This window comes from Gadus macrocephalus, chromosome 4 (assembly GCF_031168955.1).
Source record: "Gadus macrocephalus chromosome 4, ASM3116895v1".
NCBI lineage: Eukaryota > Metazoa > Chordata > Actinopteri > Gadiformes > Gadidae > Gadus > Gadus macrocephalus.
In genome coordinates, this window is record NC_082385.1 from 24663103 (window position 1) to 24688532 (window position 25430).

At 46.6% G+C, this 25430-nt stretch overlaps 2 protein-coding genes and 2 long non-coding RNA genes across 5 annotated transcripts in view; 1 reads left to right on the forward strand and 3 right to left on the reverse strand.

Moving 5' to 3' along the window:
• Positions 1–1360: 1360 nt before the first annotated feature.
• On the reverse strand, positions 1361–8824 carry LOC132456387 (uncharacterized). 2 transcript variants are annotated; one of them, XR_009525457.1, is made up of 3 exons: positions 8285–8824; positions 7075–7207; positions 1361–1470 (listed from the first exon to the last, which is right to left on the reverse strand). It is a non-coding gene; the product is annotated as an uncharacterized LOC132456387 (long non-coding RNA). The 2 variants fall into 2 exon arrangements; XR_009525456.1 differs by lacking the exon at positions 1361–1470 and adding an exon at positions 1617–1776 and having other exon boundaries at positions 8285–8823.
• On the reverse strand, positions 1979–3388 carry LOC132456388 (uncharacterized). The gene is made up of 4 exons (XR_009525458.1): positions 2535–3388; positions 2373–2415; positions 2188–2259; positions 1979–2054 (listed from the first exon to the last, which is right to left on the reverse strand). It is a non-coding gene; the product is annotated as an uncharacterized LOC132456388 (long non-coding RNA).
• Positions 8825–14048: 5224 nt separating the features above from the next.
• Positions 14049–19354, reverse strand: pjvk (pejvakin). The gene is made up of 6 exons (XM_060050740.1): positions 18930–19354; positions 18031–18226; positions 16868–17009; positions 16429–16546; positions 15708–15851; positions 14049–15349 (listed from the first exon to the last, which is right to left on the reverse strand). Exons 1-6 carry the CDS (start codon positions 19138–19140, stop codon positions 15048–15050), a joined length of 1113 nt encoding a protein of 370 aa, XP_059906723.1. The 5' UTR covers positions 19141–19354; the 3' UTR covers positions 14049–15047.
• Positions 19355–24545: 5191 nt separating this feature from the next.
• LOC132456394 (collagen alpha-2(V) chain-like) overlaps positions 24546–25430 on the forward strand; it is a 40012-nt gene continuing 39127 nt past the window's right edge. The window contains exons 1-2 of the mRNA XM_060050745.1: positions 24546–24901; positions 25007–25109. Of these exons, the coding sequence (XP_059906728.1) occupies positions 25022–25109 (88 nt within the window). The 5' untranslated portion in view covers positions 24546–24901; positions 25007–25021. The remainder of the gene's footprint in view (positions 24902–25006; positions 25110–25430) is intronic.

Below are 25430 nucleotides of genomic sequence, written 5' to 3' on the forward strand. Positions count from 1 at the left end.
AGCCGGGATGATGGTGTTGAAGGCTGAGCTGTAGTCAATGAAGAGCATCCTGACGTAGCTCTCCCGGTGTTCCAGGTGACTCGCAGCATGAAGGGCTATGTCAATGGCGTCCTCGGTGGATCTGTTCGCTCTGTAAGCGAACTGGTGAGGATCTAAGGTGGGGGGGACGTAGGCTTTTATGTGGTGTAGGACCAGCCGCTCGAAGCACTTCATGATGATGGGTGTGAGTGCTACTGGGCGGTAATCATTCAGAGTGTCCGGTGCTGATTTCTTGGGTACGGGGATGATGGTGGAGGACTTCAGACAGGCTGGGATGATGGCCTGTGTCAGGGAGAGGTTGAAAATTGTTGTGAAGACCTGTGAGAGCTGGTCAGCACAGGCCTTGAGTACCTTCCCAGGAAGTCCGTCTGGTCCGGCAGCTTTCCTGGGGTTGACTCCACTAAGCACACGTCTCACATCCTGCACCTGTACAGTCAGTGAGTGGGTGCTGTGAGCTGGTGGGGGCTGGGGTGGTGATGAAGCTGAGGTCTGTGATGTCCTTGATGTCTCGAAGCGGGCAAAGAAGCTGTTCAGTTCTTCTGCTAGCAAGATACTCGAGTTCACAGTTGTGGTGTTGCGTCCCCTGTAGTTTGTTAACTGTTGGATGCCTTGCCACACCTGCCGTGGGTTGTTTTCAGAGAGGTGATCTTCTATTTTCCTCCTGTAGTCCGCCTTTGCCTTCTTAATTCCCCTCCTCAGGTCGGCTCTTGCAGCGCTGTACTGCTCTCTGTCTCCAGACCTGAAGGCGGCGTTGCGGACCTTGAGGAGCGTCCGGACCTGGCTGGTCATCCAGGGCTTCTGGTTGGGAAACACACAAATGCGTTTGTCCACTGTGACGTTTCCAACCCAGTACTTGATGTAGGAAAGTACAGATTCTGTGTGGACAGCCAGGTCCTGGTGTTTAAAAACATCCCACTCGGCAGGGCTGGACTGGGAGAACAAAACGGCCCGGGCATTTTTTGGCTCAGACCGGCCCACATAATTAGCGGAGCACATCTGCCATTAAATTGACGTAACTTATGTCTTCTAAATGTACAAACGTTCTGGCCTAGTGGAAAAGGTGCACAATATAACTAAAAAAACTCTCTTTCAGGTACCAAAAAAACACCAGGAAATGTGCAGTGACTTCACACTCAATTGTTTATTTAAAATTAATCTATAAATTTGTCATGATAGCTGGCAGAAAACCTGGACGTTGAGAGAAGAGAGCCCCTGGCAGCTGCCGATGAACTGGTGTTATCTGCTCTCTTCAGTCCAATCAGCTCCTTGGACAGAGAGAGAGGGGGGGGGCACATACCCACTCTGATGTTAGGCACATACAACATCAGATTTTTAACGCTTTTATGTCGTGGTAATATGGATATGTTTACTCACTTGGTGCATAGCCTTGTCTGCGCTCTTCAGTTCCAATCAGCTCTTTGGGCACACACACTAGTCAATCAAACACTCATGAAACCTACAGATAGCCACACACACACACACACACACACACACACACACACACACACACACACACACACACACACACACACACACACACACACACACACACACACACACACACACACAGAGGGGGGGGGGGGGGGGGCACATACCCACTCTGATGTTAGGCACATACAACATCAGATTTGTAACACTTTTATGTTGTGGTAATGTGTATATGTTTATATGTTTACTCACTTGGTGCATAGCCTTGTCTGTCTACACCGACTACAGTCCATCAAACACTCATGAAACCTACAGATACACACACACACACACACACACACACACACACACACACACACACACACACACACACACACACACACACACACACAGATAGAGAAGAGGAGGGGGTTGCATGCACACTTTGATGTTAAGCACATACAAGCTCATAAAAAATCTGGTTTGCAACACGTTTATTATGTTCTGGTGAGGTGTAAATGTTTACTCAGTTGGTGAATAGCTGACTTCACCGGAACCAACGCTCACAAACCCCGTCAATCCAGTAAGAACTATGTACATGTGAAGCCCTAGAGGGACAGGATTTCATAAAGAGGAAGGCACAGAGAAGTGAGACTTGAATACATTACATGTGTGTGTGTGTGTGTGTGTGTGTGCTTGTGTGCGTTTGTGTTTGAATCAGATTGATTTCTTCTCACTTACCCAGAAACCAAACGTCTGTCTATCTCCAAAAACAATCCTCACAATCCAATCTCACAATCCTGAAATGGAACCCTAAAAACAGTAAATAACAGAAAAGGATGTAATGCATGTTAAAGGGGGGAAAGGGAAAAAGTTTTAATTTCAAGCCAAACAATTACATTCATTTCCATAACTATAATACTTACTTTGTGAAAGCAAGTCGTCGCCACAACCTGAGACAGAGGCTTCCTAAAAGGAAAAAGAAGACAATCAACAATGAAAGTGTTATGTCTTTTATTCCTTACTATCAAGTTTAGGTAATTTTGAAGAGAAACAAAACTAAACTAATATTAAAAATATTGTCTTACTTTAGTAGAGTAGGAGCTTCCGAAGAAGTTCACTTTTTTCGGCCACTCTGTCTATGACACTGTCTGTGTCCAATCCCATGAGGATGTCCTTTTCTGTGGACATCAGCATGAAGGCCTCCAATTTACCAGCAGATAAGCTGCTCCTCAGCCTGCTCTTGATGAATTTCAAAGTTGAAAATGATCTTTCGCAGGCTACCTGTGTCACTGAGAGTGTCAGCAGATATTTGTAGGACAGAGAAAGAAGAGGGTATGCGTCTGTGAGCAGGTTGAATCTGAGGAGAATCTGGTAGCAACACAGGGGGCAGTTTTTACATGAGGCACAGGCTTTGCTGACAATTTCCATCTCTGGGTCTCCACCAGGTCCTTCCTCCACAGTACGGGATGTGTACTCATCTAGTGGTGGACGCTTCAGCATGTCCCACTGGCTTGCCAAGCTTTCAAGTTCAGATTGTAAATTTGATATGGTTGCCGAATTGTTAAATTTGATGAGACTTCTGCTTAGGTCTTTTAGTGCAGACTCAGGAAGACCACTGGTTTTGATATCTGGGAAGTTTCGGGGGTCAAGAATTGAGAGGTCCGCATACAGATTGCTGTTATCGAGGAATCGTCTTTGCATGGCCTCAATAACGGTGTCCATAATTTGGTTATGGACTTTAACCTCATACGTCTTGCTTGGGTCATTGGAAGTTTCATCCTAGGCCATCTCTCCTGGCATGGACTTCTTCTTCTTTGGCCTCCTCTGCGGTAGTGAAACCTCCACCTCCATGCCCATCTCCTCATCCTGCTCCTCCAGCTTGTCATTTGCCCACTTCACAAAACTCTCTGTTGCATCCTTGACTGTCTGGAAATCTCTTCCCATCTCCTTAAAGTGTAATTCCGGCGCAAATTGAACCCAGGATCTTTGTTTTGGCATTAAAACCCATCAAATAAGCCTCCCAGATACCTTTTTCATTGAAAATCGAGTATTATAGTTTGCCGGGCGCAATGTTTGGCGTCCATGTTGTTGACTTGGGGCATAGTGTTTCGCTTCTAAATCCGCATTTTTGAACCACTAAATAGCACCAAACCTCTGCAGTAGCATGACTAGGGTCCCTACACATAAAACGAAGCACAAACAACTTAGTTTGCAAACCCGGAGTTTATTTAAAAAGACAGTTTAACAAGCATTACCGGGAGGTCCGTGTTTACAGGAAGTCCACACAAGTCGATTGCCGAATGCGCCGGAGTTCAGTTCAAGGAGGAAAGTTTTGGAATTTATAATTTATATAATATATATGTATAAATAATATATAGCAAGTGTTGACACGTAAATTAAAGGAATTGCATATGTAAGTTACAGTTACAAAATAATTGTTCGCTACAATCAAGCATGGCACGTTGTTGACGGAAGACGCACTGCACACGTGATTGACGCCTCGTGCCCACTGCACCGTCAGTCAACGGACGTGGGAAGGCGTGGCTGACGGATGGGGGAGTAGTCTTTGCAGAGGCATCCGTCAGCCAATCAAATCGCTTCGCCGGGTTCTTCCCGCTTCTTCCTGCTTGTTGCGAGGCAAGATGACCCGCTTTCCCGCTTTCCAGTATCGTCAGAGCCCGAGTCGCGTCACAGTGCTTAAATTTGCATACGCGATCTGATTGGATGACGGAACCGTCGCTGCCGAAAAAGTTGAACATTTTTCAACTTTCTGACGGTGGCGAACGCTCCAAACGAACGGACGGATCCACAATGCATTGCGCGTCCGTCCCCATTCAAAGTCAATGGGCAACGGACAACTGACGGAGGTAGTGGGCACGGGGCGTAACGCATAGAGTGAAGGACAGCTCAAGCACCGGAGAAGACGACCCATCCACAGCTTGAAGTCAAGAGAGAGATGGTTCGTGTTTGCGTCAAGAAACAAAGTTATAAGCCCTAACTTCATTCGAGGGAGTGAAAGATGATCTTGTGAGTTGTCCAGGTAGGTTAACCTCGATTTATTGTGTATAAGGATTTGTGGTGGGAATTTACGGACCACGTCAATCGTTTTCTGCGTCAACCGGGTAGAATAAAGTCATCAGAACGTTTAACAATTGCGGTCATATTTGTGTAAAAAAGGTACAAGACCATACAACAAACAATTAAACAAACGTTGCAAGGAGAACTCCATTGCATTGGCTAAAGCCAGGAATGCACATTGCCAAGACAGCATTGCCCCCCAATACTACCTTACCATTTGGTTAATAAAATGGTAATCTATCAGTGGAAGCTGATAATGGACTTCTCCTTGCAACGTTTGTTTTATTGTTTGTTGTATGGTCTTGTACCGTTTTTACACAAATATGACCGCAATTGTTAAACGTTCTGATGACTTTATTCTACCCGGTTGACGCAGAAAACGATTGACGTGGTCCGTAAATTCCCACCACAAATCCTTATACACAATAAATCGAGGTTAACCTACCTGGACAACTCACAAGATCATCTTTCACTTCCTCGAATGAAGTAAGGGCTTATAACTTTGTTTCTTGACGCAAACACGAACCATCTCTCTCTTGACTTCAAGCTGTGGATGGGTCGTCTTCTCCGGTGCTTGAGCTGTCCTTCACTCTATGCGTCAATCACGTGTGCAGTGCGTCTTCCGTCAACAACGTGCCATGCTTGATTGTAGCGAACAATTATTTTGTAACTGTAACTTACATATGCAATTCCTTTAATTTACGTGTCAACACTTGCTATATATTATTTATAAATATATATTATATAAATTATAAATTCCAAAACTTTCCTCCTTGAACTGAACTCCGGCGCATTCGGCAATCGACTTGTGTGGACTTCCTGTAAACACGGACCTCCCGGTAATGCTTGTTAAACTGTCTTTTTAAATAAACTCCGGGTTTGCAAACTAAGTTGTTAGTGCTTCGTTTTATGTGTAGGGACCCTAGTCATGCTACTGCAGAGGTTTGGTGCTATTTAGTGGTTCAAAAATGCGGATTTAGAAGCGAAACACTATGCCCCAAGTCAACAACATGGACGCCAAACATTGCGCCCGGCAAACTATAATACTCGATTTTCAATGAAAAAGGTATCTGGGAGGCTTATTTGATGGGTTTTAATGCCAAAACAAAGATCCTGGGTTCAATTTGCGCCGGAATTACACTTTAAGGGCCTCGTGTGTGGACATCACCATCCTGTGGGCAGAGAGGATGTCCATCCCGCCTGTTTGGAGGTATTTGGATAGTGGGGTGGTCTTCTCAAATATCCGCAAGAATAATTGCGTGGTCAGGATGGTCTCGTGTCTGAGAAGGCCATCTTTGTATCCCCTTGCTTTGGATCTTACATTTGACTTCACTGTCGTCTGGTCTTGAATGGCTGAAAGGGTGCACAGAACATCAATGTAGAGACAGTCCTGCGGTTTCCCAAATGAGCCAAACACTTTCTTTAAGGCATCATGCTTTGCCCACCAGCGTGTCTCTCCAATGGGTCCTATGCGCTTGTGCCTGCTGCTGTGGCTTTCCTTCTCCCATACGTTCATTCTCTGATGAGATTCTCGGATGAACACAGCGATGTCATTCAGGAGATGAAAAAGAGATCTGCTCTCTATCACAATTTCAGTGGTGTCAGAAAGAACGAGAATGAGCACATGAGAGTAGCACCACACATGGACATGGTGAGGAGATTGTGATGACAAGAGTGAAGAGAAGCCTCTGTATCTTCCCTGCATGTTGGCAGCTCCATCTGTGGCATTTCCAATGCAGAGGCTTTTGTCTAAGTTCAGACCATCAAGCACATCACTCAACAACTGAACAGAGGCCTCTCCTGTGGATGAACTGCACCTTACCACAGCAACAAGCCTCTCGTGTACAGTATCAGTGACGTACCGAAGCACAACTGAGCACTGGTCTTGTGCTGTGATATCCTGTGTTGTGTCCAGTTGTACAGTAAACATGCCGGCTTTTTGAATTTCCGTGCCGATGTTGTCTTTGATCATCTTAAGGATTGTGTCAATCACTGAGTTGACAGTCGATTTAGACAGCAGAGTGACAAGGGAACCCCTGCCTCTTGAGCCTGATGCAGATTCATGGAGCTTTTTGCTTTTATGAATTATGTCACTGAGATGTTCTTTCAATGCCACATCATATTTCCCCAGCAAAAGTATCATCTCCAAAAAGTTGCCATGATCAAGGCTGCTGTCCTCTAGAGTATAAGCAGCCTCATTGTCTTCGTGCCTGTAGCTTAGGCCCCTCTTTCCAATCACTCTGACCACTTCCACCACACGGTCTAACACCTGCCGTCTCTTCTTGATCTGCTCTCTATGAGCAGTTAGCTGTCTTCCTCTAAGCAGGCTGTTTATGTCAGATTTTGAGCAGTTTAAAAAATAAGCTTCAGCACAAGCTCTATGTGCCATGCTTTTTTCATGCTCTTCTGCTCTCTGGTGAGCATGTCTCCCGTCAGACATTCCAGTCATGAATACACTGTTATCAGAGGGCTTGCTAAAGGCCAAGCATACAAAACAAAATAAAGCAGGACGTTGATCACAGTATGTCAGCCACTTCCTGCTTGTACCTTCTTTGTTTGTGAAGACCTTTCCTATTGGGTTTGGAGCATCTTGCTTTGGATGGTGGTTCAAAAAAGTTTGCAGTGTAGCACGGTCTGGACGGCAAAAGTAGTCAACATCTGCCTCAACAGTCTGGCTTGACTAGAAAAGAACAGAGGGATCAATTATTAATTACAAATAATACAATACTTAAACTAAATATCCAAATGTATATTTATTTGTAGTAACATTAATGCTTAAATGTTATATTTTATTTGGAAATATCCAAATAAGTTATACTGTATTCATCTCCATTAAGTCATTTTAATATCTTTAAATTACCCATATTAAGAACACTGTAGGATATCTCCAAAATATGCCAAGTTTTAAAAATGCAATTTTATAGACTACTCCCCATTTTGCTTTTTTGTTGCTCTCGCTTTTATTTTCTGTGCTTCTTTCGTGACACATCTCCTCGAGACACATATCAACGAAAAAGAAAAGGCTTTCCAGCTGTGCAAACAAGAGCCTCGTTTGGAAAAAGACAACGGCAACCATGTCGGCTTGAACATTTAGACTCGAATCATTAGAACTTTATATTGACAGATTATATTTGGAGTGTGAGAGTACGTTAGCCGAGAGCATCAGACAAACTACCCCAGTTAGCTGGCAGGGTCTTGGGGGGGGGAAGCGGCTTATTTTCAACACAGAAGAACCGAACGTTGGCCAGAATTCCCCACTTTCTCAGTTTCATTATAACCCGTCCCACCATAGAACACTAATCGTTTGTCATCGAGACACATTTCAACGAAAATAAAAGGTTTAAGCTGCGCAAACAAATAAGAGCCTCGTTTGGGAAAAAAGACGACGACAACCACTTCAATAATAACCACCAACCCCCTGTAATAAATTGGCTCGGCTATTACCATAATGGCCCAAGTTGCATCGCTAAATACACTGTGTAATGCCATAGTAGTGTAATACTACGTGGTAATAAAAACGTTCCAACGACTATTATTACAGCATTCCACCTGTGAACGGCGTGTATCGTGGGGCTATGCTGTGTGCTTGCTTATCCGTCAGGCATGATAGCGTGTAGCATGACTATTCATCTAGCATTTTCATTAGCATATTAGCATAGCCGTTTGTCACAACTACGCATCATTTTCATATCGCTGCGGCTGGCTAAATTCAAATCCATCATCTAAACGTATTATCCTTATGTTAATAGCTGCTTACCTGGTGCACCGGCAGCGGCTCACTCAGTCCATGACCCTCGGGTTCGGACTCATCATCTCCTCCTCCCTGTTCATCTTCCACCATCTGTGCTGTCTCCATGGGTGGATCGCTACAGCTAGCCCCCTCGCCCTGTCCACTGGTGCTGGTGGTGCTTGATTCACCTGAGGTGGAGGGGGCTCCCGAAGCACCTCCACTGAACATGTCAGTTATTTTAGCACATTTTCCGGCGTCTGCGGCTAGATTTTTGAGCCTTTTGGCCCTGAGCTTTTCAGCTCCACCTTTAAGTTTACGCTTTGGTTTGTCCATTGCCGTCTTCCACTCTCGCAAACTTACGTTTTTCATAGCTAAATACAGGGAAGAGGTGGGCCGTAATAATTGGTTCTGCGGCTGCCTCACGCCTCGTGCCCACTGCACCGTAAGTCAACGGACGTGGGAAGGCGTCAGCCAATCAAATCGGTTCGCCGGGTTCTTCCCGCTTCTTCCTGCTTGTTGCGAGGCAAGATGACCCGCTTTCCCGCTTTCCAGTATCGTCAGAGCCCAAGTCGCGTCACAGTGCTTACATTTGCATACGCGATCTGATTCGATGACGGAACCGTCGCCCCCCCCCCCACATGCATGGGCCGAGGGCCGTCAACATGACATCGTGGGCCGCCGGTCAGTTATTTTATTTTTTTTATTTTTTGTGAAAAAAAAAAAAAAAAAAACGGGGGAGGCCATCGGCCCTCGAGGGAACTCGGCCCACCGGGAAAATGCCCGGTATGCCAGATTGCCAGTCCAGCCCTGCCACTCGGTGTGTAGGAGCCTTGATTTAAAGGCATAAATGGAGGGGGCATCACGTATGTCGGGTGGCAGTTGGTTCCACAAGCGCGGAGCAGTTACAGGGAAGGCCCGGTCACCTTTTTGTTTCAGTCTGGATCGGGGATGTGTGGGATGTCTTATTAGAGGATCTAAGGGACCTAGTGGCTGAGTGATTACATAATAATTATAATTACATTTTTTTTTTTCAGACAAACTTGAAAGTTAGAGTTATACCAACTAAGATTTTTATATTTTACAAAACTCAAAAAAGTAAGTCAGGGTTGTTAACTTAATATTTCAAATTAAGGTTAATAACATTTAAAAAAAAAAACATTTCAAAGAATGCAAAACAAGTTTTAAGTTCACTTTAATAAAAGTAATAATTGGAAACTTCCATTTTACATTTCTGAATACCAGACAGAAATAGAACAAGCAACATGTAGCTAGTTCTGCAGCAGAAAATCGCTGTCTAAATGCAGCAAACCAAAGTGCAGAACAAGTTTGACATGATGGTCAAACTTGTTCTGCACGAGACGGGAGCCCAGGTTAAACGGTGACGCAACTCTCGTGCCTCATACACCGCACGAACCCGAGAGCTGCCTTTATTTAACACACACCCACAACACACAGCGCACCGCACACCCAACCAACGGTCATGCAAGTCTAGGTAATGGTGGCGGCAACACTACACACAATAAACAACACACAAACAATAAAGACCCTAAACCCGTTAACCCCACTTAACCTAACAGAAACAAATTTACAAAAGGCAATATACCCCTTTTTCCCAACCGGCATCACGAATACCCCGACTCCCCGGGGGGTAGGAGTCGCCACAATATTTACCATCTTGTAAACATGTCATTGTGCAGTGCATAACAATTGTAACAGCAGCAACAACATTGCTGACATATCTGAAGTGGCCGTGTCAAATAAAAATACACATAACCTGTAAAAGCACCTGTGTGGCTCACAACACAGTTCCAAAATGGAACTGTGTTGAACTTGTGATACGTAGCGAAGACCAACGACGTGCAGGAATGTAGGTGAAACCCCTGAAAATTCCGTTAGCAAACCCTGTATTTTCCAAAATGTCGAAATGCGCATGTGCACCGTAGTTGGCCCAGCCTCAGACAAAGTCTGACTTAAACTCGTGTGTCTTGCTAACAAAGATACTACAGTGAAGCCAACTCTTGACCCAAAACTCAACATTGTTGGTTGGACTAAATTGCATTGCACAGTTGACATGAATACTAAATGTTTCATATTCATTTTACTCAGAAATCATAATGAGAACAACAATTTTAAGTTTTCGTTTTTACAGTGCAGAGGTGCTTTTCCCTGCCCGATGGTCCATCTGCAGAGGCAGTGCACATCCACATCAATGGCGAATGGCTCGGCAGTGGGGGACCTCATGGCTCTAGGGAAGAGTTGCACTTCTCCAGCCTGAAAACAGGAAAAGAGGTGACTGCGCATTTGTCCTTGATAGTATTGGACTGTGGTGGGACCCTCACCGCTGCAGAGAGCAAAACTGTTGGCAATAGCAAACAGTCCACAATCTGATCCACCTGCCTGCTGCTGTATGTCAGGCCACTGCAGTCGGACACTCTTCCCTGGAAAAGCAAGCAGACCTGTGACCTGTTCAATGAAGACCTCTGTCCTGGTGTGTCCTAGGGAGTCAAAAACGTTTACTGTACTGAACCTCCCTGGCAGCCAATGTCACTTACCGTAACCCAGTGATTTGCAGAAACATTGAGTATCTGTACAAACCCTTGTGCTGGCTCTGTCAAAGTGGACAGCAAGGCTAGGGAGGTGGTGGCGTAGAGCCCGTTGACGTTGGGGTACTTAGCCTTAAGCAGGGCCTGAGCATGGTCCATAGCATGGTCATCCAACAAAGTACTTGGGTTGCTGAGCATGGCCCTGAAGTCCTCCACCCTTTTGCTCAGTGAAGCTGGATAAGCCTGGCCTGGCTGGACACTAGTGATGACAACATCACAGTCCTGAAACCAAAAAAACTAACATTTCACTCATTTAGCAACAATGTGAGCATGTAATAGAGCAACCAAAGTATTTATTAAGTGAAATTAAGACTGACTGAAATATTTACCTCTAGTGGGTCCTCCTCCAACTCTGAGTCTGCTGACTCCGATTGATTGGACACATCTATATGTGTAAATACTTCACTTTGTTCCAGAATTCACGACCCTAGTCTGTCAAGATGACCTCAGGAGCACCATGGGTGTAGAAAATGTCCATCATAGCCTGTGGAACATCAGAAGAAGCTGAAATCATTCTCCATCCCCCCCCCCCCAAAAAAATGCAACAACATTCTGCTTTCACAATATGTGGCTACACTGCAAATGTTGCTATGATTTACACACCTGTGATGTGGCAGTTGCAGTCTTGTCCTTGATGGTCCTGGCCTCCACCCACTTGGTGAAGAAGTCAGTTGCTGTCAGACAGAAGCGGTTCCCCTTCTTTGAGGCTTTAAATGGTCCAATTAGGTCAACACCCAGGGTAGGAACAGACATAAACACATGCCCACAGGCCATGACGTTAGAGAGATAGAAAAGGCAATACAGTACATTAAGAAAATAATACAAATTAAACTATGACTTTGAGAGGTTGTAGCCATTTCACATAACCCAAAAGCAAGACGGGGGGACCCTCCGGACCCGGCACCCCTGGCGTTGGCGGCCCGAAGCGGAATCCCCGTGGTCCTGGTGGGGGAGGACCTCAGCCCGGCCCAGAAGCAGGATCTCGACGACATCGTGATGCAACACCGGGACGTATTCTTGGAGTACCCCGGGCGAACGTCGGCCGCCCACCATGATATCCGGACGGCGCCAGGGGTAACGGTGAGAGTCCCCCCATACAGGGTACCGGAAGCTCGGCGGAACGCCATCAAGGAGGAGGTAGGCCGAATGCTCAGGCTCCGGGTCATCGAGGAATCACGCAGCGCCTGGTCCACCCCGGTCATCCTCGTGCCCAAACCTGACGGGACGTTCAGGTTTTGCAATGACTTCCGGAGGCTGAACGAGGTGTCCGAGTTCGACGCCTACCCCATGCCCAAGGTCGACGAGTTGATTGAGCGACTCGGAGCAGCCCGGTACCTCACCACCCTGGACCTGACCAAGGGGTATTGGCAGGTGCCATTGACCCGGACCGCCCGGGAGAAGACGGCGTGCGCGACACCGGGGGGCCTGTACCAGTACACCGTCCTTCCCTTCGGCGTCCATGGAGCCCCGGCCACCTTCCAGAGGATGATGGCCCAGCTCCTACGGCCTCACCAGGCCTACGCCGCGGCCTATATCCATGACATCATCATCCACAGCTGCGGGCCGTACTGGGGGAGTTACGGAAGGCGGGCCTCACCGCCAACCCCGCCTCGGCCTGGAGGAGACGGCCTACCTGGAGTACCAGGTAGGACGGGGGAACATCCGGCCGCAGGAGAGCAAGGTGGCTGCCATCCGAGACTAGCCCCGCCCCACATCCAAGAAACAGGTGAAATCGTTCCTCGGGTGGGTGGGTACTATCAGCGATTTATACCCGGCTTTGCCACGCTGGCCAGCCCTCTTAATGACCTGACCCGGAAGGCCCTGCCTGATCGGATCAGGTAGTCCGAGGCAGCCGAGAAGGCCTTCGGGTCGCTGCGGGGAGCCTTATGCTCAGAACCGGTGCTCGTAACCCCTGACTTTGTTTCTCCCCTCATAGTCCACACAGACGCCTCGGAAGTGGGGCTGGGAGGGGTACCGTCCCAGATCCAGGCTGGAGAGTAGCACCCAATCACTTACATTAGCCGAAAACTCCTGCCTAACGAGAGAAACTACTCCACAGTGGAGGAGGCCCTGGCCATCAAATGGACCTTTGATAAACTACGTACTATCTTATAGTTTGGGAGTTTACCCTGGTCACCGACCATGCTCCACTGAAGTGGATGGCAGGCGCCAAGGACACCAATGCCCGGGTGACGAGGTGGTTCCTGGCCCTCCAGGACTTCCACTTCAAGGTGGACCACCGACCGGGAAAGGAGCACGCCAACGCCGATGCCCTGTCACGCCGGGATGCGTGCCTGGGTTGGAACCCAGGCGACCAGAGGCTTCATCAAGCGGTGAAGGAGTGTGACAACCCACTCCCCACCAGGGGGATCCGGGGGCGAGTGGTGGGCATGTACCGCCGTCATCCACTAGCCGGAGGCAGAGAGCACTTCATTCCTCACCCTCATCAGCCAGATAGGGAACACCTGGCAGGAGGAGGGAAAGGAGCGGGCGGACATCTTAAAGGGGAGCCGAGGACTCATTCCAGGGCAGAGACAGTCAGACCTATGAGGAGGAGGCCATCGACACGACCCCGGCTACGAGGCTCTCGGAGACCCTAGCCCAGTGATATATACCGTGTGCTTTTGCCTATTATTCAGAATAAACGCAGACTACGGCTTAGACCAGCATTCCGAGTGTGGTACCTGCTGTGACGAACAGTCCCTATAGGAACCGGGTTGCCACAGTTTAAAACATAATGTCACCTGGGCGAGTGTCGCTGCGGTGTGTGCACGTGCGTGTGTGTTGTTACCTGTATGTGTCTCGATGGCGGAGCCATTATGTTTAAAAACATAACGTCTTAGCTAAATGTCGATGTCATCGCAATTCATGACACATTTTTGTAAGTTTGGGTCCTGGGGAGACATCAAATCTCTCTTTTCGGTGAAAAAGGTGGACGATGGTAGTAGTTGTTACCATCACTTATATGTAAGTCATATGAAAATGTGTGGAAATTTGATTGATATAATTTAATATAGTTTCATAAAATCATAAAATGCGTGTTTGATCACGTGCACGCACAAACACAAATTTTTCCTTTAATTTTGTGACACAGTTGGAAAGCACCAGAACAAAGTGGTCTTCATCTGTGCCCTGAACACATGACACCTCTTATACATATTTAATAGTCCTGCTAAATTATTCAGGAACTTCCATGATCATGCTTGTGCACCCTTGGCAGTTGGCCAGACTAAGCATGTGCAAAAAGAGCAACTATACCGACCCAAATTAAGGATTACACACAAAATACTTAAGACACGTTGTGTTTATTTACTTATTAAAAGATTTTTGAATAAAGAATATAATGTTGATGTGGTCGTTGACTCGTATTGTTTAATTTACTTTAGTAGCATTAGTATTTAGTGGTCATTAAACGATGGATGCCTTTATTATGAAGGAACACCTTCACTTGAGTGCAAAGTTCACTTTTACTTTCTACTTAAATCATAGCACTGTTTTCTAAAAGGGCTCGGAAGGAATGTATACTTTTACTTTGGTAAAGGATTCATTATCCTCTGTTACAAGGTTCAGTGATTTGGTAAGACAAGGACAGAATAGGAAAGAAATAGATAGGTGGAGAAGCGTTGTTCGACTGACATATGACAATGATTCACGGCCTGTCTGATTTAATGCCATAAAGCTTCACAGTTCACCTCACTCCACTCAAATCAATAAGTACACCAAACAAGGAGAAACTGTTAAAAACAATGAGATAGCTATACACCTATGGATGCAGACTCATAGTAGTGTACAAACTTTGTAGTGCGCCGTTTCCTCTGCAACACATAATTACAATAACATCATAGACAAGTGAATATCAAGTATTTCATTCATTGTGGCAGGGTCTGAATTAGCAGCGATGTCCCCCCGCGGCTCCCATGGCAACCAAGGAGACCGCCCCCACAGCGCAGGTGACCCAATTCCTGGTGCACTTCCTGTTTGGACTCAAACCTGTTAAAAAATGCAGGCACTGTGTTAAGCAGAACACATAGGCCATATTCCCCCGTTTCAGAGAGAAACTACTTTCCAAAGTAGCTTCCCAGAAAAGGAGACGTGGTTCGCTTCGGCCAGCGGCTCCTGAACCCGATCCCTCGGGGCCCTGGCGGTGCTCCGCCCGGCTCGGCCCACCCACGACCTTTGACCTCCTGCTAGCGCAGCGTCTTGTGCCAGAGGTCAAAGCAGGGAACCACGTGGAGCCGTACGTACTTCTGCCCGCCTGAGGAGCACTCCAGGCAACCGTACACCGTCTCCCGCCGCTGGCTGCCCATGCCACACAGGGAGCAGGGCCCCTTGGCGATGTTGTGGTTGAGGAGGTTGATGCGCGTGTGCGAGCCCTCGCGCAGGTACGCAGAGGAGAGGTCCGTCATGCTGGCGGCCTTTTCATAGTCGACGGGCGCCCCGTCGTCCATGTACGGCTCCGGGTATGTCAGCCCCTCGAACGCCCTGTCGTCTGACCCACACGTGCGAAAAGACGGCACGAGGGGGGGTTAACGATGTGCAGGGTTAACAAGGTTCAAGGCGAACGAGGTGCAAAGTTAACAAGGTGCAAGGTTAACGTGGTACAAAGTTAATGAGGTTCACGAGTTGAGCTGATAATTGCCTGGAGTTGATAATGTGGGGTGGGTGGGGGGAGGACACTCCATCAACTTTGCCTGTACCACCGAGAAATGCATTTAAGTCACATCTTACGGTCAGGCGGCAGATGCACGTCTCCACAGCAACTGTTAGCAAACAAATGTGTTAAAATAGATCCTAAGCGAGTCGATTGGTTTCGAGGGGTCCTCCACCGTTTGCTATTGGTTGCTCACCTGCCCTGAAGGGGTTTCCGTAGACGATGCCGGACAGAAAGCGGCGCAGGCGGCCCATGGAGAAGCGACCCAGGAATCCCCCGAGCTGCTCTCGCATCTGCTCGCGCTCAAAGCCCCCCGGAGACTCCGTCGCCACGCAGATATCTGTAAACACTGGACTATGTAAAGGGCCGTAGTGTAGTGTCCTGTTCTTTGAAGAGGGATCCACTGATCCACCGAACAAAGAAGTAGAAAGTCAAAAAGGGAACTCGTTGGTGAAGGGTTAAGGTCTCTGCACACCAGATTGGATTTATTCAGAGCGATAAATGGGATCGGATACCCTCTGATCTGACTCATACGCAGTACAGGACAAAAGCGCAGGGTTAAAAGTCCCCGGCTATTGGTGTCCGGTCTAAACACTGACATAAATACCTGGCTTTACAAAATCACAAGACCTAAGCAACCTGCTTATACCCACTTTCCAGCTGATCAGAAAGAACGTCAAAGCAAGTATAGTAGAGCCAAATAATGATCTCATCAGCTATGTCAGCTACAGCAGGGTCACTTGGTGATCTGTAGGCCTTTCCTATTGGTCGCCTGTTTTTAAACCAGCTCAGAAATTGACACCGCTCTGGTAGAAGTAATGACGGATCATAGCAGCACAATTGTTTCTGGGTTCAGATTGCAAGAGTCCATTGATATTAGTGTTTTGAATTATTCAATCAGTAATTCCAGTCCGTACCGAGGCGTCCGTCCAGTCGGACGTAGAGCTCGCAAATGCTGAAGGCGATGGTGGTGTGGGCGGGGATGACGATTGCCTTGTCCCGACCCTTTGGGTTACGACCGTCGTCAATCTGGAACTGGACCGAACAATGGCAGACCAGGCCAAGAGACATGGGCATTATGGAGGGAGGGGGGGAGAGAGAGAGAGAGAGAGAGAGAGAGAGAGAGACAGAGAGAGAGACAGAGAGAGAGAGAGAGAGAGAGAAATGACTGTCTGTGTGTCCCCTCCTTGGTGTGTGTGTGTGTGTGTGTGTGTGTGTGTGTGTGTGTGTGTGTGTGTGTGTGTGTGTGTGTGTGTGTCCCTTGGTGTGTGTGTGTGTGTGTGTGTGTGTGTGTGTGTGTGTGTGTGTGTGTGTGTGTGTGTGTGTGTGTGTGTGTGTGTGTGTGTGTGTGTGTACCCTCATGGTGGTCCCTCGCATCCCAGCGTGGACAGTCAGGGAGCACTGGCGCGTGGTGCGGATGCTCTCCATGACGACACAAAGCACGCTGCGCCCACTGTCCCTGGACTGGCGGACCAGACAGTGGTCCAGGTCCACCTTCCTGGAACCAACAGCAAGTCAGCTCACCTGCTAAGGCTGCTTGGCAACTCAACGTAGCCACCACTCATGGGATCCACCCCACCCCTCTACTTATCGTATGGTGTACGTCCTGAACTGACGAATTGCTGTTTCATCTTCTTCTGACAAATGTACTCATTGTAAGTCGCTTTGGCTAAAAGCGTCTGCTAAATGCCCAATATGTATCATGGCATGATGAAAACATTTCAGGTGACTTTCATACTGTCCAACTGGGATTCCCAGAAATCATGAAATCATCAACATTTGGTTAAAACTATTAAAAGGGCACTTGACATATTATAAAAGCAATTAGCCTTGAATTTTTTTACGAAGAATCCTTTACTGAGTCAATCAGTGCCTCAGAAGACTGTAAGGTAACGAGCAGCTGTTAAAAGTCATCCACCATGTGAAGATATTCACGATTATCTCGATTCATGACAATAACAATAATGGAAATTCACCAGAAGTTTTAGTTTTACAATGTCCAATACATTTTTGTATATTCCTATCCCAATTGGCCACTACATTTTCATGAAAAAGGTTGGACCAATGCACTCAGCAGTTCAACTATTACAAATGTTTTCTGGATTTTTCCCGGAAAGAGAGGTACAAAGCAGTGCTCTCTTATGCTGGAAAATTGTTGAGCGTTACGGTTCACAAATTACCATAGAAAACACAAACACAATCCTTGTGTTTGTGATCCCATCGCAAATCCCATGTTTTAGTGTGTCAGCACAATCAATGTCCAAATTACGGTCTGGTCAAATAACGGCCCTATTTAGGGCTAAATCAAGTTGGATTTGGACCAATCCGGAATCAAAACCCCATTCAAATTAATTACTAAGGTAAAAAAATTAAAAGTACAGCATTTAACATGATGTGTAAGCACCATCAAAGACGGAACTTAACTAGTCAAATAAGATAAATACGGTGCGATAATATGCAGCAGACCTGCTAAGTGAATAGGGAAGGTCTCGCAGGCCTCAGTTGGGATGTTTAGCTACCTGGAGTTGAGCTCCCGCAGTAGTGTGGGCACCTCCACCTCGTGTTTGGTCACGATCCCGAAGGACGCCTTGACCGCCACTGAGTCGGAGCCGCGGATGTTGAAACCCACGTCGTTGATCAGGTGGTTCCCTAGCTTGCCGGTCAGAGCCACGTCCGACTTGTCCTCGTAGTTGAGTAGCTGGTAAGACGAGACACCTGCGGAGGGAGATGGATGATTTAAAGGGCAGGATGTCCCTAGGTGGGTTGCCTCAGGGGACGGGCACATTTGTATCTTGGGAAAGTTGTTATGTTTTAAAGCTGCAGTATAAGAGTAACGTGGTATAGGTTTGAAAACGTAAATCAATAGGCTAAACGAAAACATAAATTGTCCTAAATTAATACATATACAAATAAATAAATGCATATAACATAGGCAACCTCCTGTTGAATAAAATAAAGGCTATCACTCCAGTCAATTAAAGATGATATGATCTGCCATTCTGTCAAAATGAAGTCAAAACTACCGACCAAACCAAACATAATTCCAAAAAATAACTACATAGATAGGGGTTCCAAAACGGAGACTTCCGGTATTTGCAGGAGTCAAGTCAAGTTTATATAGCACATTTCATATGGTATACACAGACTTGATGCACTTTAAGGAGAAACATAGAAAAGCACGAACAACCTTAGGGTGGTTAAATAGACATTAAGAGTCAATACAATTGAAAGAATGTATGCGTTGAAGTTAAAATGATAGTTAGTTAGAAAAAAGCCAACACACCAATTTGGAAAGGCCTTACATGTAACAAAGCTGAGGCAAACAAATAGGTTTTTTAGTCTGCTTTTAAATGAGTTCACTGATTCTTAATTCAGACGGTAGGGATTAAGGGAATCACAGGAGCACCCTGCTCGCTACCTGCCGTGATCTCCTTCTCCCCGACCAGGATGTCCTTCAGGGAGAACGCCGTGGAGGCGAACTTGGTCTTCTTCCAGAAGTGTCTTTTCTTCCGCTTGGCGACAAGGCCGAGCGGCTGGTAGCGGTCCGCCTCGCTAAGGCTGGGCACCGGGATCAGCCTCCCGGTGTCCCCCACCTGCTTCACAAAGTTCTTGGTGGCCGCGGCGAACATGTTCAGCGCGGACGGAGAGCTGTCACCGTGTGGAGTGGGCCGTCATGCGAGAGCGGCAGTCCCCCCGTCGATACGCTGAGCCTCGAGACGAGGCGCACGGCGACCGGTGGCTTCCTACCTCACCTCTAGTTGGGCTTTTAGGACTTAAACACGTTCAATTATGCAGGTACTCTGTAAGGTAATACAGGAAAACTTGGCACGAGTGAACCTGATATGTCCCGGGCCTTGCAATCACGTGACACACAGAGTTTGAACCCAGCATCTTGACTGATGTCCCCAAAACCATTTGGTATAAGCCAATGTAAACATAATTCACACTTATTATTATAACCTAAATATAATATAGGCCTAGAATTAATTAGCTATGCAAAAGAAAAGCTTATGACGCTGTGTGTGTGTGTGTGTGTGTGTGTGTGTGTGTGTGTGTGTGTGTGTGTGTGTGTGTGTGTGTGTGTGTGTGTGGGTGTGTGTGTGTGTGTTTCTTACGAAGTCACTCTGATTGAAAGAGACTTACAGTGCATGTGATTAGGGTACAGGTAGGGGTTAGTTAGGGGGTATCTTGCTCAATAGGTTGCCTACAGGTTAGACGGTGGACACCGGGGATCGAACACAGCCCCTTTTGGCGGGGAGTGGAACAGCCTTACTCAAATCCCCCATAATCAAGAGGTAATACACGGTTCCTCTACACATTTCAGAGGAACGTCTCTTTTTAAAGAACACCCTTTTGGTTTTAGTCCATACTGTGCTTTTGCATTTAGATCTCTGCGTTTATTTTAGTTTTGGTTAATGTCCGGCTCGGCGTAGCAGCAGCAAAAGAGAAAGTACAAATAAAAGGGACTGGCCGACCAGTATAGCGGCCTCCTCGCTCTGTAATCACTGCTGTGTGTCGCCCCGCTGGAATGAAACCACATCTTATGTTTCCATGGATTCCAGGCCCGGTCCGTTCTGCTTTAGTCCTTGGAAATTGCTGTGTAGCTATTTGCAGCATGGTTGAAAATGTAGGCCTACAGTGTATAAATATAAAATGGTATTTTCATTTGTAATTGTACCACACATTATTGTGTACAGGCATTCATTCATTATAAATCTCATAAATCTTATTATAAATCATATATCACTGTTTTATACATTGCTGAGAATTAAGGCAAAACTTTTCGAGTCTTTACATTACATATTACATTATATAACATTCCATGCAGTTACATTTTTGAAATACCTCCACATCCATTTTCTTGGTCTCTGAGGCCTTCACGTGCTGGCGGCCATGTTGTTTGCGAATTCAGATAGACACCGACTGCGTTGAGGGCTCCAGTTGCCACTTAAGGCCGATATATGCTCTGTTTTAGACGTAACGCGTAAGCACGTAAGATACATAACCCCCCCTTGTGCGGTAAAATATCCCCCCTTACGTGCGTCGCCCAAAATTCCTGACTATGCGACTAAAACACTACGGCCCTACGCAGCTCGCAAAGACTGTGATTGGCCAGCTAACCACATCCTTTCAGGAGTCTCACGATTTCCACTTCCACGCCCACAGATTCGTTCGTTGCTCCCCCTACTGTTCTGGCGGAGAATCCCCTTGCAACACGCGCAATCCTTAAGGAACCTTAAAGGAACCGTAAATCAAAACTTGTCTAAAACAAGTCCCTTGTGTAAATTACGTGCTTACGTCTCTGCGTCTAAAACGACCCTAAATCGGCCTTTAGGGGGACTGTGGTTTATGTTTTGATCATTCAATTTCAAAGCCTTTTATTTTATTAACACATGTGTTTTGACCACAGGCATCCATCTTAATTTCTTTTTCGATAAGTATATATATATATCTTCTTATCGAATATATAATAATAATTAAAAGGTACTAGAAAGTAAAAAAGTACTTAGTTGTGTAACATCTTATCCTAGCTATCTTTGTTGTATACGGGGAATAGGTTAACCTAGCGATTGTTCGTGCTTGGCACTTGGTTCTATGAACATCCTTACTGTACCTACTGCGATGTATTGTTTCTCCTTTTTCTGACAAATGTATTTATTGTGGGTCGTTTTTGATACAAGGTCTGCTAAATGCGCTAAATGTACCGTAAATGTAGATGTAAAATCTAGGGACCCTGACATTGGCCCCTGCATATCCATTCATTACTTTTCTATCACCAGGGGCTCCCTGTCAGTATCCCCCTGACAATCTTGTTGCTGTTCAAACCACGATTATCCACGGATATCCGAGAGAGATTGTTATTCAATGCAAGCACACCAAAAACAAGGTTTATTACTGGCCCCAAAAGTGTGTTTCATTCAAGCACATTTCTGTATGTTTATGTGTTTCTGAAGGCAGTTGTAGCCCTCCACTGCTACAGGAACTCTGGGGTCTCCTGGGAAAGGCTGTACGTTCTCTGATGGATCAACGAGAAACCCTTCTGTTGTCCTATTTGGCACAGAGGAACACACACACACGCGCGCACACACACACACACACACACACACACACACACACACACACACACACACACACACACACACACACACACACACACACACACACACCAGCACCCACACACACACACACACCACATGAACATGAGCAAGCAAACACACACACACACACACACGCGGAAGCACACACACACACGCACACACACAAGCAAGCACACACACACACACGCTCGCAAGCAAACACACTTGCAAGCACACAAACATATGCACGCAAGCACGCACACACAAACACGCAAGCACACATGCAAGCACACACACAAACACACACGCCCAGGCACGCACACACACACACACACACTTGAGCAAGCACACACACACACACACACACACACACACACACACACACACATACACACACGCAAGCACATGTAAGCACACATGTATTCATGTACACTCATACATGCATATACTGACACACACACAAGGAAAACAAACTCCATACATGTATGTCTAAACTTGGATCTTCATTGAATACGACATGGACCCTAAGTAAAGTCTCTTTGCATTGTCGTGTTAGAAGGTAAAGTTGCCTTCCTCATGGAAATGTTTTAAGGTACTGTTGGTTCTGCAAAACCATTCATCATCTGAGCTCCTTGTTACACGCAGGCTGTAAACCAATCAGAGTATGGAGGTAGGCTGAGAAGGATTCTATCCAATGCATCCGTTCTACCTTATTTCCCTGCTCCCCAGAGCAAGACGAACTGATGTGACTCCAAGTAGAAGTATGGAAACTACACCCAAACAATATCGTGAACCTGTGAAGTCCATGATATTTAATACACCGAAGTTGCCCCTGCAGTTGCTTTCCCCATTCCTGAAGTTAACCGTGGTTTCCTGAGTTTACTGCAAGACCAGGATGATGTAGACCGGAAGTCCCGCCCTGTCTCGGCAGCACGCATCCACCCCTGGAACCATCTTGCTGCAGCCATTCCGTCCTCAGACAACAATGCCAGGGGCGAGGCTATGTGGAGGTGTGAGAAATTCTAGGGGGCGTGGTTATGCCTGTAGGTGGCGTGGTCATGTTTATAGGAGAGATAAAGGGGGAGTGGCTATGTCTTCCTGGCTCTGTATGTAGGAGCTATATAGATGGATGTGGCTATGTCTGTAGGGAGATATAGGAGGGGGCGTGGCTATGTATATAGGGGGCGTGGCTCTGTGTGTAGGAAGGATATGAGGGAGTGTGCTGATGTGTGCGTGGAGAGATAGGAGGGGGCGTGGCTATGTCTGTAGGGGGCGTGGATCTCGGGACCCTATTAGAAGACAGGTGAGTTAGCGGGAGGTGCTGTCGATTAGCGATCACCTCAGCATCTTCTCTGACCTGCAGGCGGAAGGAGGAAAAATTTGGCTGGCCAAGATGACTGGTTACAGTCACTTTCTAGTGACTGTAAGCCAAACACAAAGTGTTGTGTTTGGCGATATTTCAACCCAGTTAGCAACCGCAGGTTTGATTCCCACCTGTACTCCTGTGCTAAATGTCCTTCTCCCACTCTCCTTCTCAACGCTTTCATCCTGTCTTATGTCGCTCTCCTGCTCATCAAGTCTGTAATATATAATGAGAGGAAAGAAAGAAGATATATGGTTCTTCTTTTGACTTCGTCAAAATCTGAAGAAAGAATTTTCGATGAGGTAACTCTTGACATTGCGGGGGTGACAAATGGCAGATGTGTGTTTGTTTTGGATGGATTTATCTATTTCTAGCCTGCCATACAATTATTTTTCTTTCAGGTCAATTAAGCCGATCCCATCGCTTATCTTTATGTTTTTGTTTTCCTTCTGCTGAGCAGTGTGGCAGAACATGTAGTTAAAAGCCTTTATGTGGATGAAATAAGCCAATCTAAGCAGCCTTACCTGGCTGAGTCTAATTGGCCCTTGGTGCTTGGTGAGGCTGCACACCTGTTGCACATTGAGTTATCAGTTTGCACAGGTTCAACAAGCCATCACCACACACACTCAGCGAGGTCTCCTGCAACATCAGCATCACATATAATTATCCACAGCTGTACAATAAACCAGATTTTAACACCACCACCACCCTGTTACTCGCCAATTAGGTGTATTGTAACATTGTCTTGTTGCACTGGCGCCGAATGTGCAGCCTTTCCAGACAAGGACACAGAATGGTGATCTTGGAAAACCGGCTTATTGTAAACGTTTGTAGACCATGATACATTACCTGGTGCTACATGTTGCAATGCAGGAGATCTCTCTTAATGTGTGTGATTATGGCTGGTTTAACCTGTGCTGGTGCAGGTGTGCAGCCTTACCAAGCCCCAGAGTCCCATCAGTCAGACTCAGGCCAGGTGAGGCTGCTTAGACCAACCACCATCAACACCCATGTTTGTGGTTTCCTTCCTGCACTTGATATATAAAGGCGGGGTCTTTCAAGTATTCTTCATATGGGGCAGGGCTGCCGGTTAACCTGTAAACAGTGCTTCAATTCACATTCTGTAAGCGGTGTTGCATGAACGCTTAATGAGAGAGAGAGAGAGAGAGAGAGAGAGAGAGAGAGAGAGAGAGAGAGAGAGAGAGAGAGAGAGAGAGAGAACAGGGATTAAAATTAACGACATGACATCTTTATGTTTTGTGGTGTGATAAGGCACTTTATTGCATGCAATGGTTACATTTAGTGAGGTTGAATGAGAGCTGTACTAAATTCTACTGCTGGAACACACTTTTAGACTTTTACGACGTTGAAGGACATAATCATTTTAAGGCCATAAATGCCATGTGACGGTTTTGAAGATGAAACTTTGGGCCCATTTGCTAATGTTCTCTCCTCGGCCTGTAATTAGAAACGTCTCTCTAGGCAGCAGTGGGCCCAAAGAGGAGGAGAAGGAGGAGGAGGAGCAGGAAGGTCTAAAAACAACTGACATGATGAGAGAGGAGACAGTGAAAAAAATGAGAAATAGAGTAAGGAAAAGAGTGAGAGTTGAGGGTGTGTGGACGAGAGAGGGAGAGGAGACAGAGAGAGAGAAAGAGAGAGAGGTGGTAAAGCAAAGGCCAGCGCAAGAGAGAGAGAGAGAGAAAAGTGGGAGAGTCTGGGGTGAAAGATCAAGGGGAGAGAGAGCGTAGGGAGAGCAAGAGAGAGTTGGTAAAGCATAGGCCAGCGAGAGAGAGAGAGAGAGAGAGAAGAGTGGGAGAGTGAAGGGCGACTTGAGCGAGAGAGAGGGAGGGAGAAAAAGAGAGAGAGGTGAGAGTGAAGGAAGCTGAAGGGGAAGAGACCACAGAGAGTCCGGAGCGAGGGAGAGAGACAGGACCTGCTGCACTGTGTCTGGTAATCAATCGCCCAGACGTCCGTTCCTCTGTGGGAAACTGTTTTAGATCCGGATGCTGTGACTTGGTCCATCATCTCTCTCTCCTCTCTACATTCTGCTGTCAGCCCCCCGAGTCGGACATGGGGCCCCCTCCGTGCGCTAGGATTACCTGTTATCTGGTGGCGCTCACCTTTGCCCAGGTGGTCACCGGCCAAGACACCAAGACAGGTAGGAGAGTGGTCATTTGTACTTTATTTGAGCCACACACAGGTCTGTCTCAGTGAGGAGGATAAGCACTTCTTTCCAAGACTTGATTACAGCCTCACACATTTATAAACAACGCAAAACAATAAGAACAATACAGGCATACACATACACATAGTACAATGACATTTACAATGAACTGGGTTTAAAACAGGTGAGAACTATGCAGCGAAAAACCTCCTCATCAATGTGGGATTTGACCAATGCTTTAAACATGTTCAGAGGCACGAGCCCCTTCAGAAGATGATGATGATTGGCTGGTTGGTCGGAGCCCACTGTTGCTGT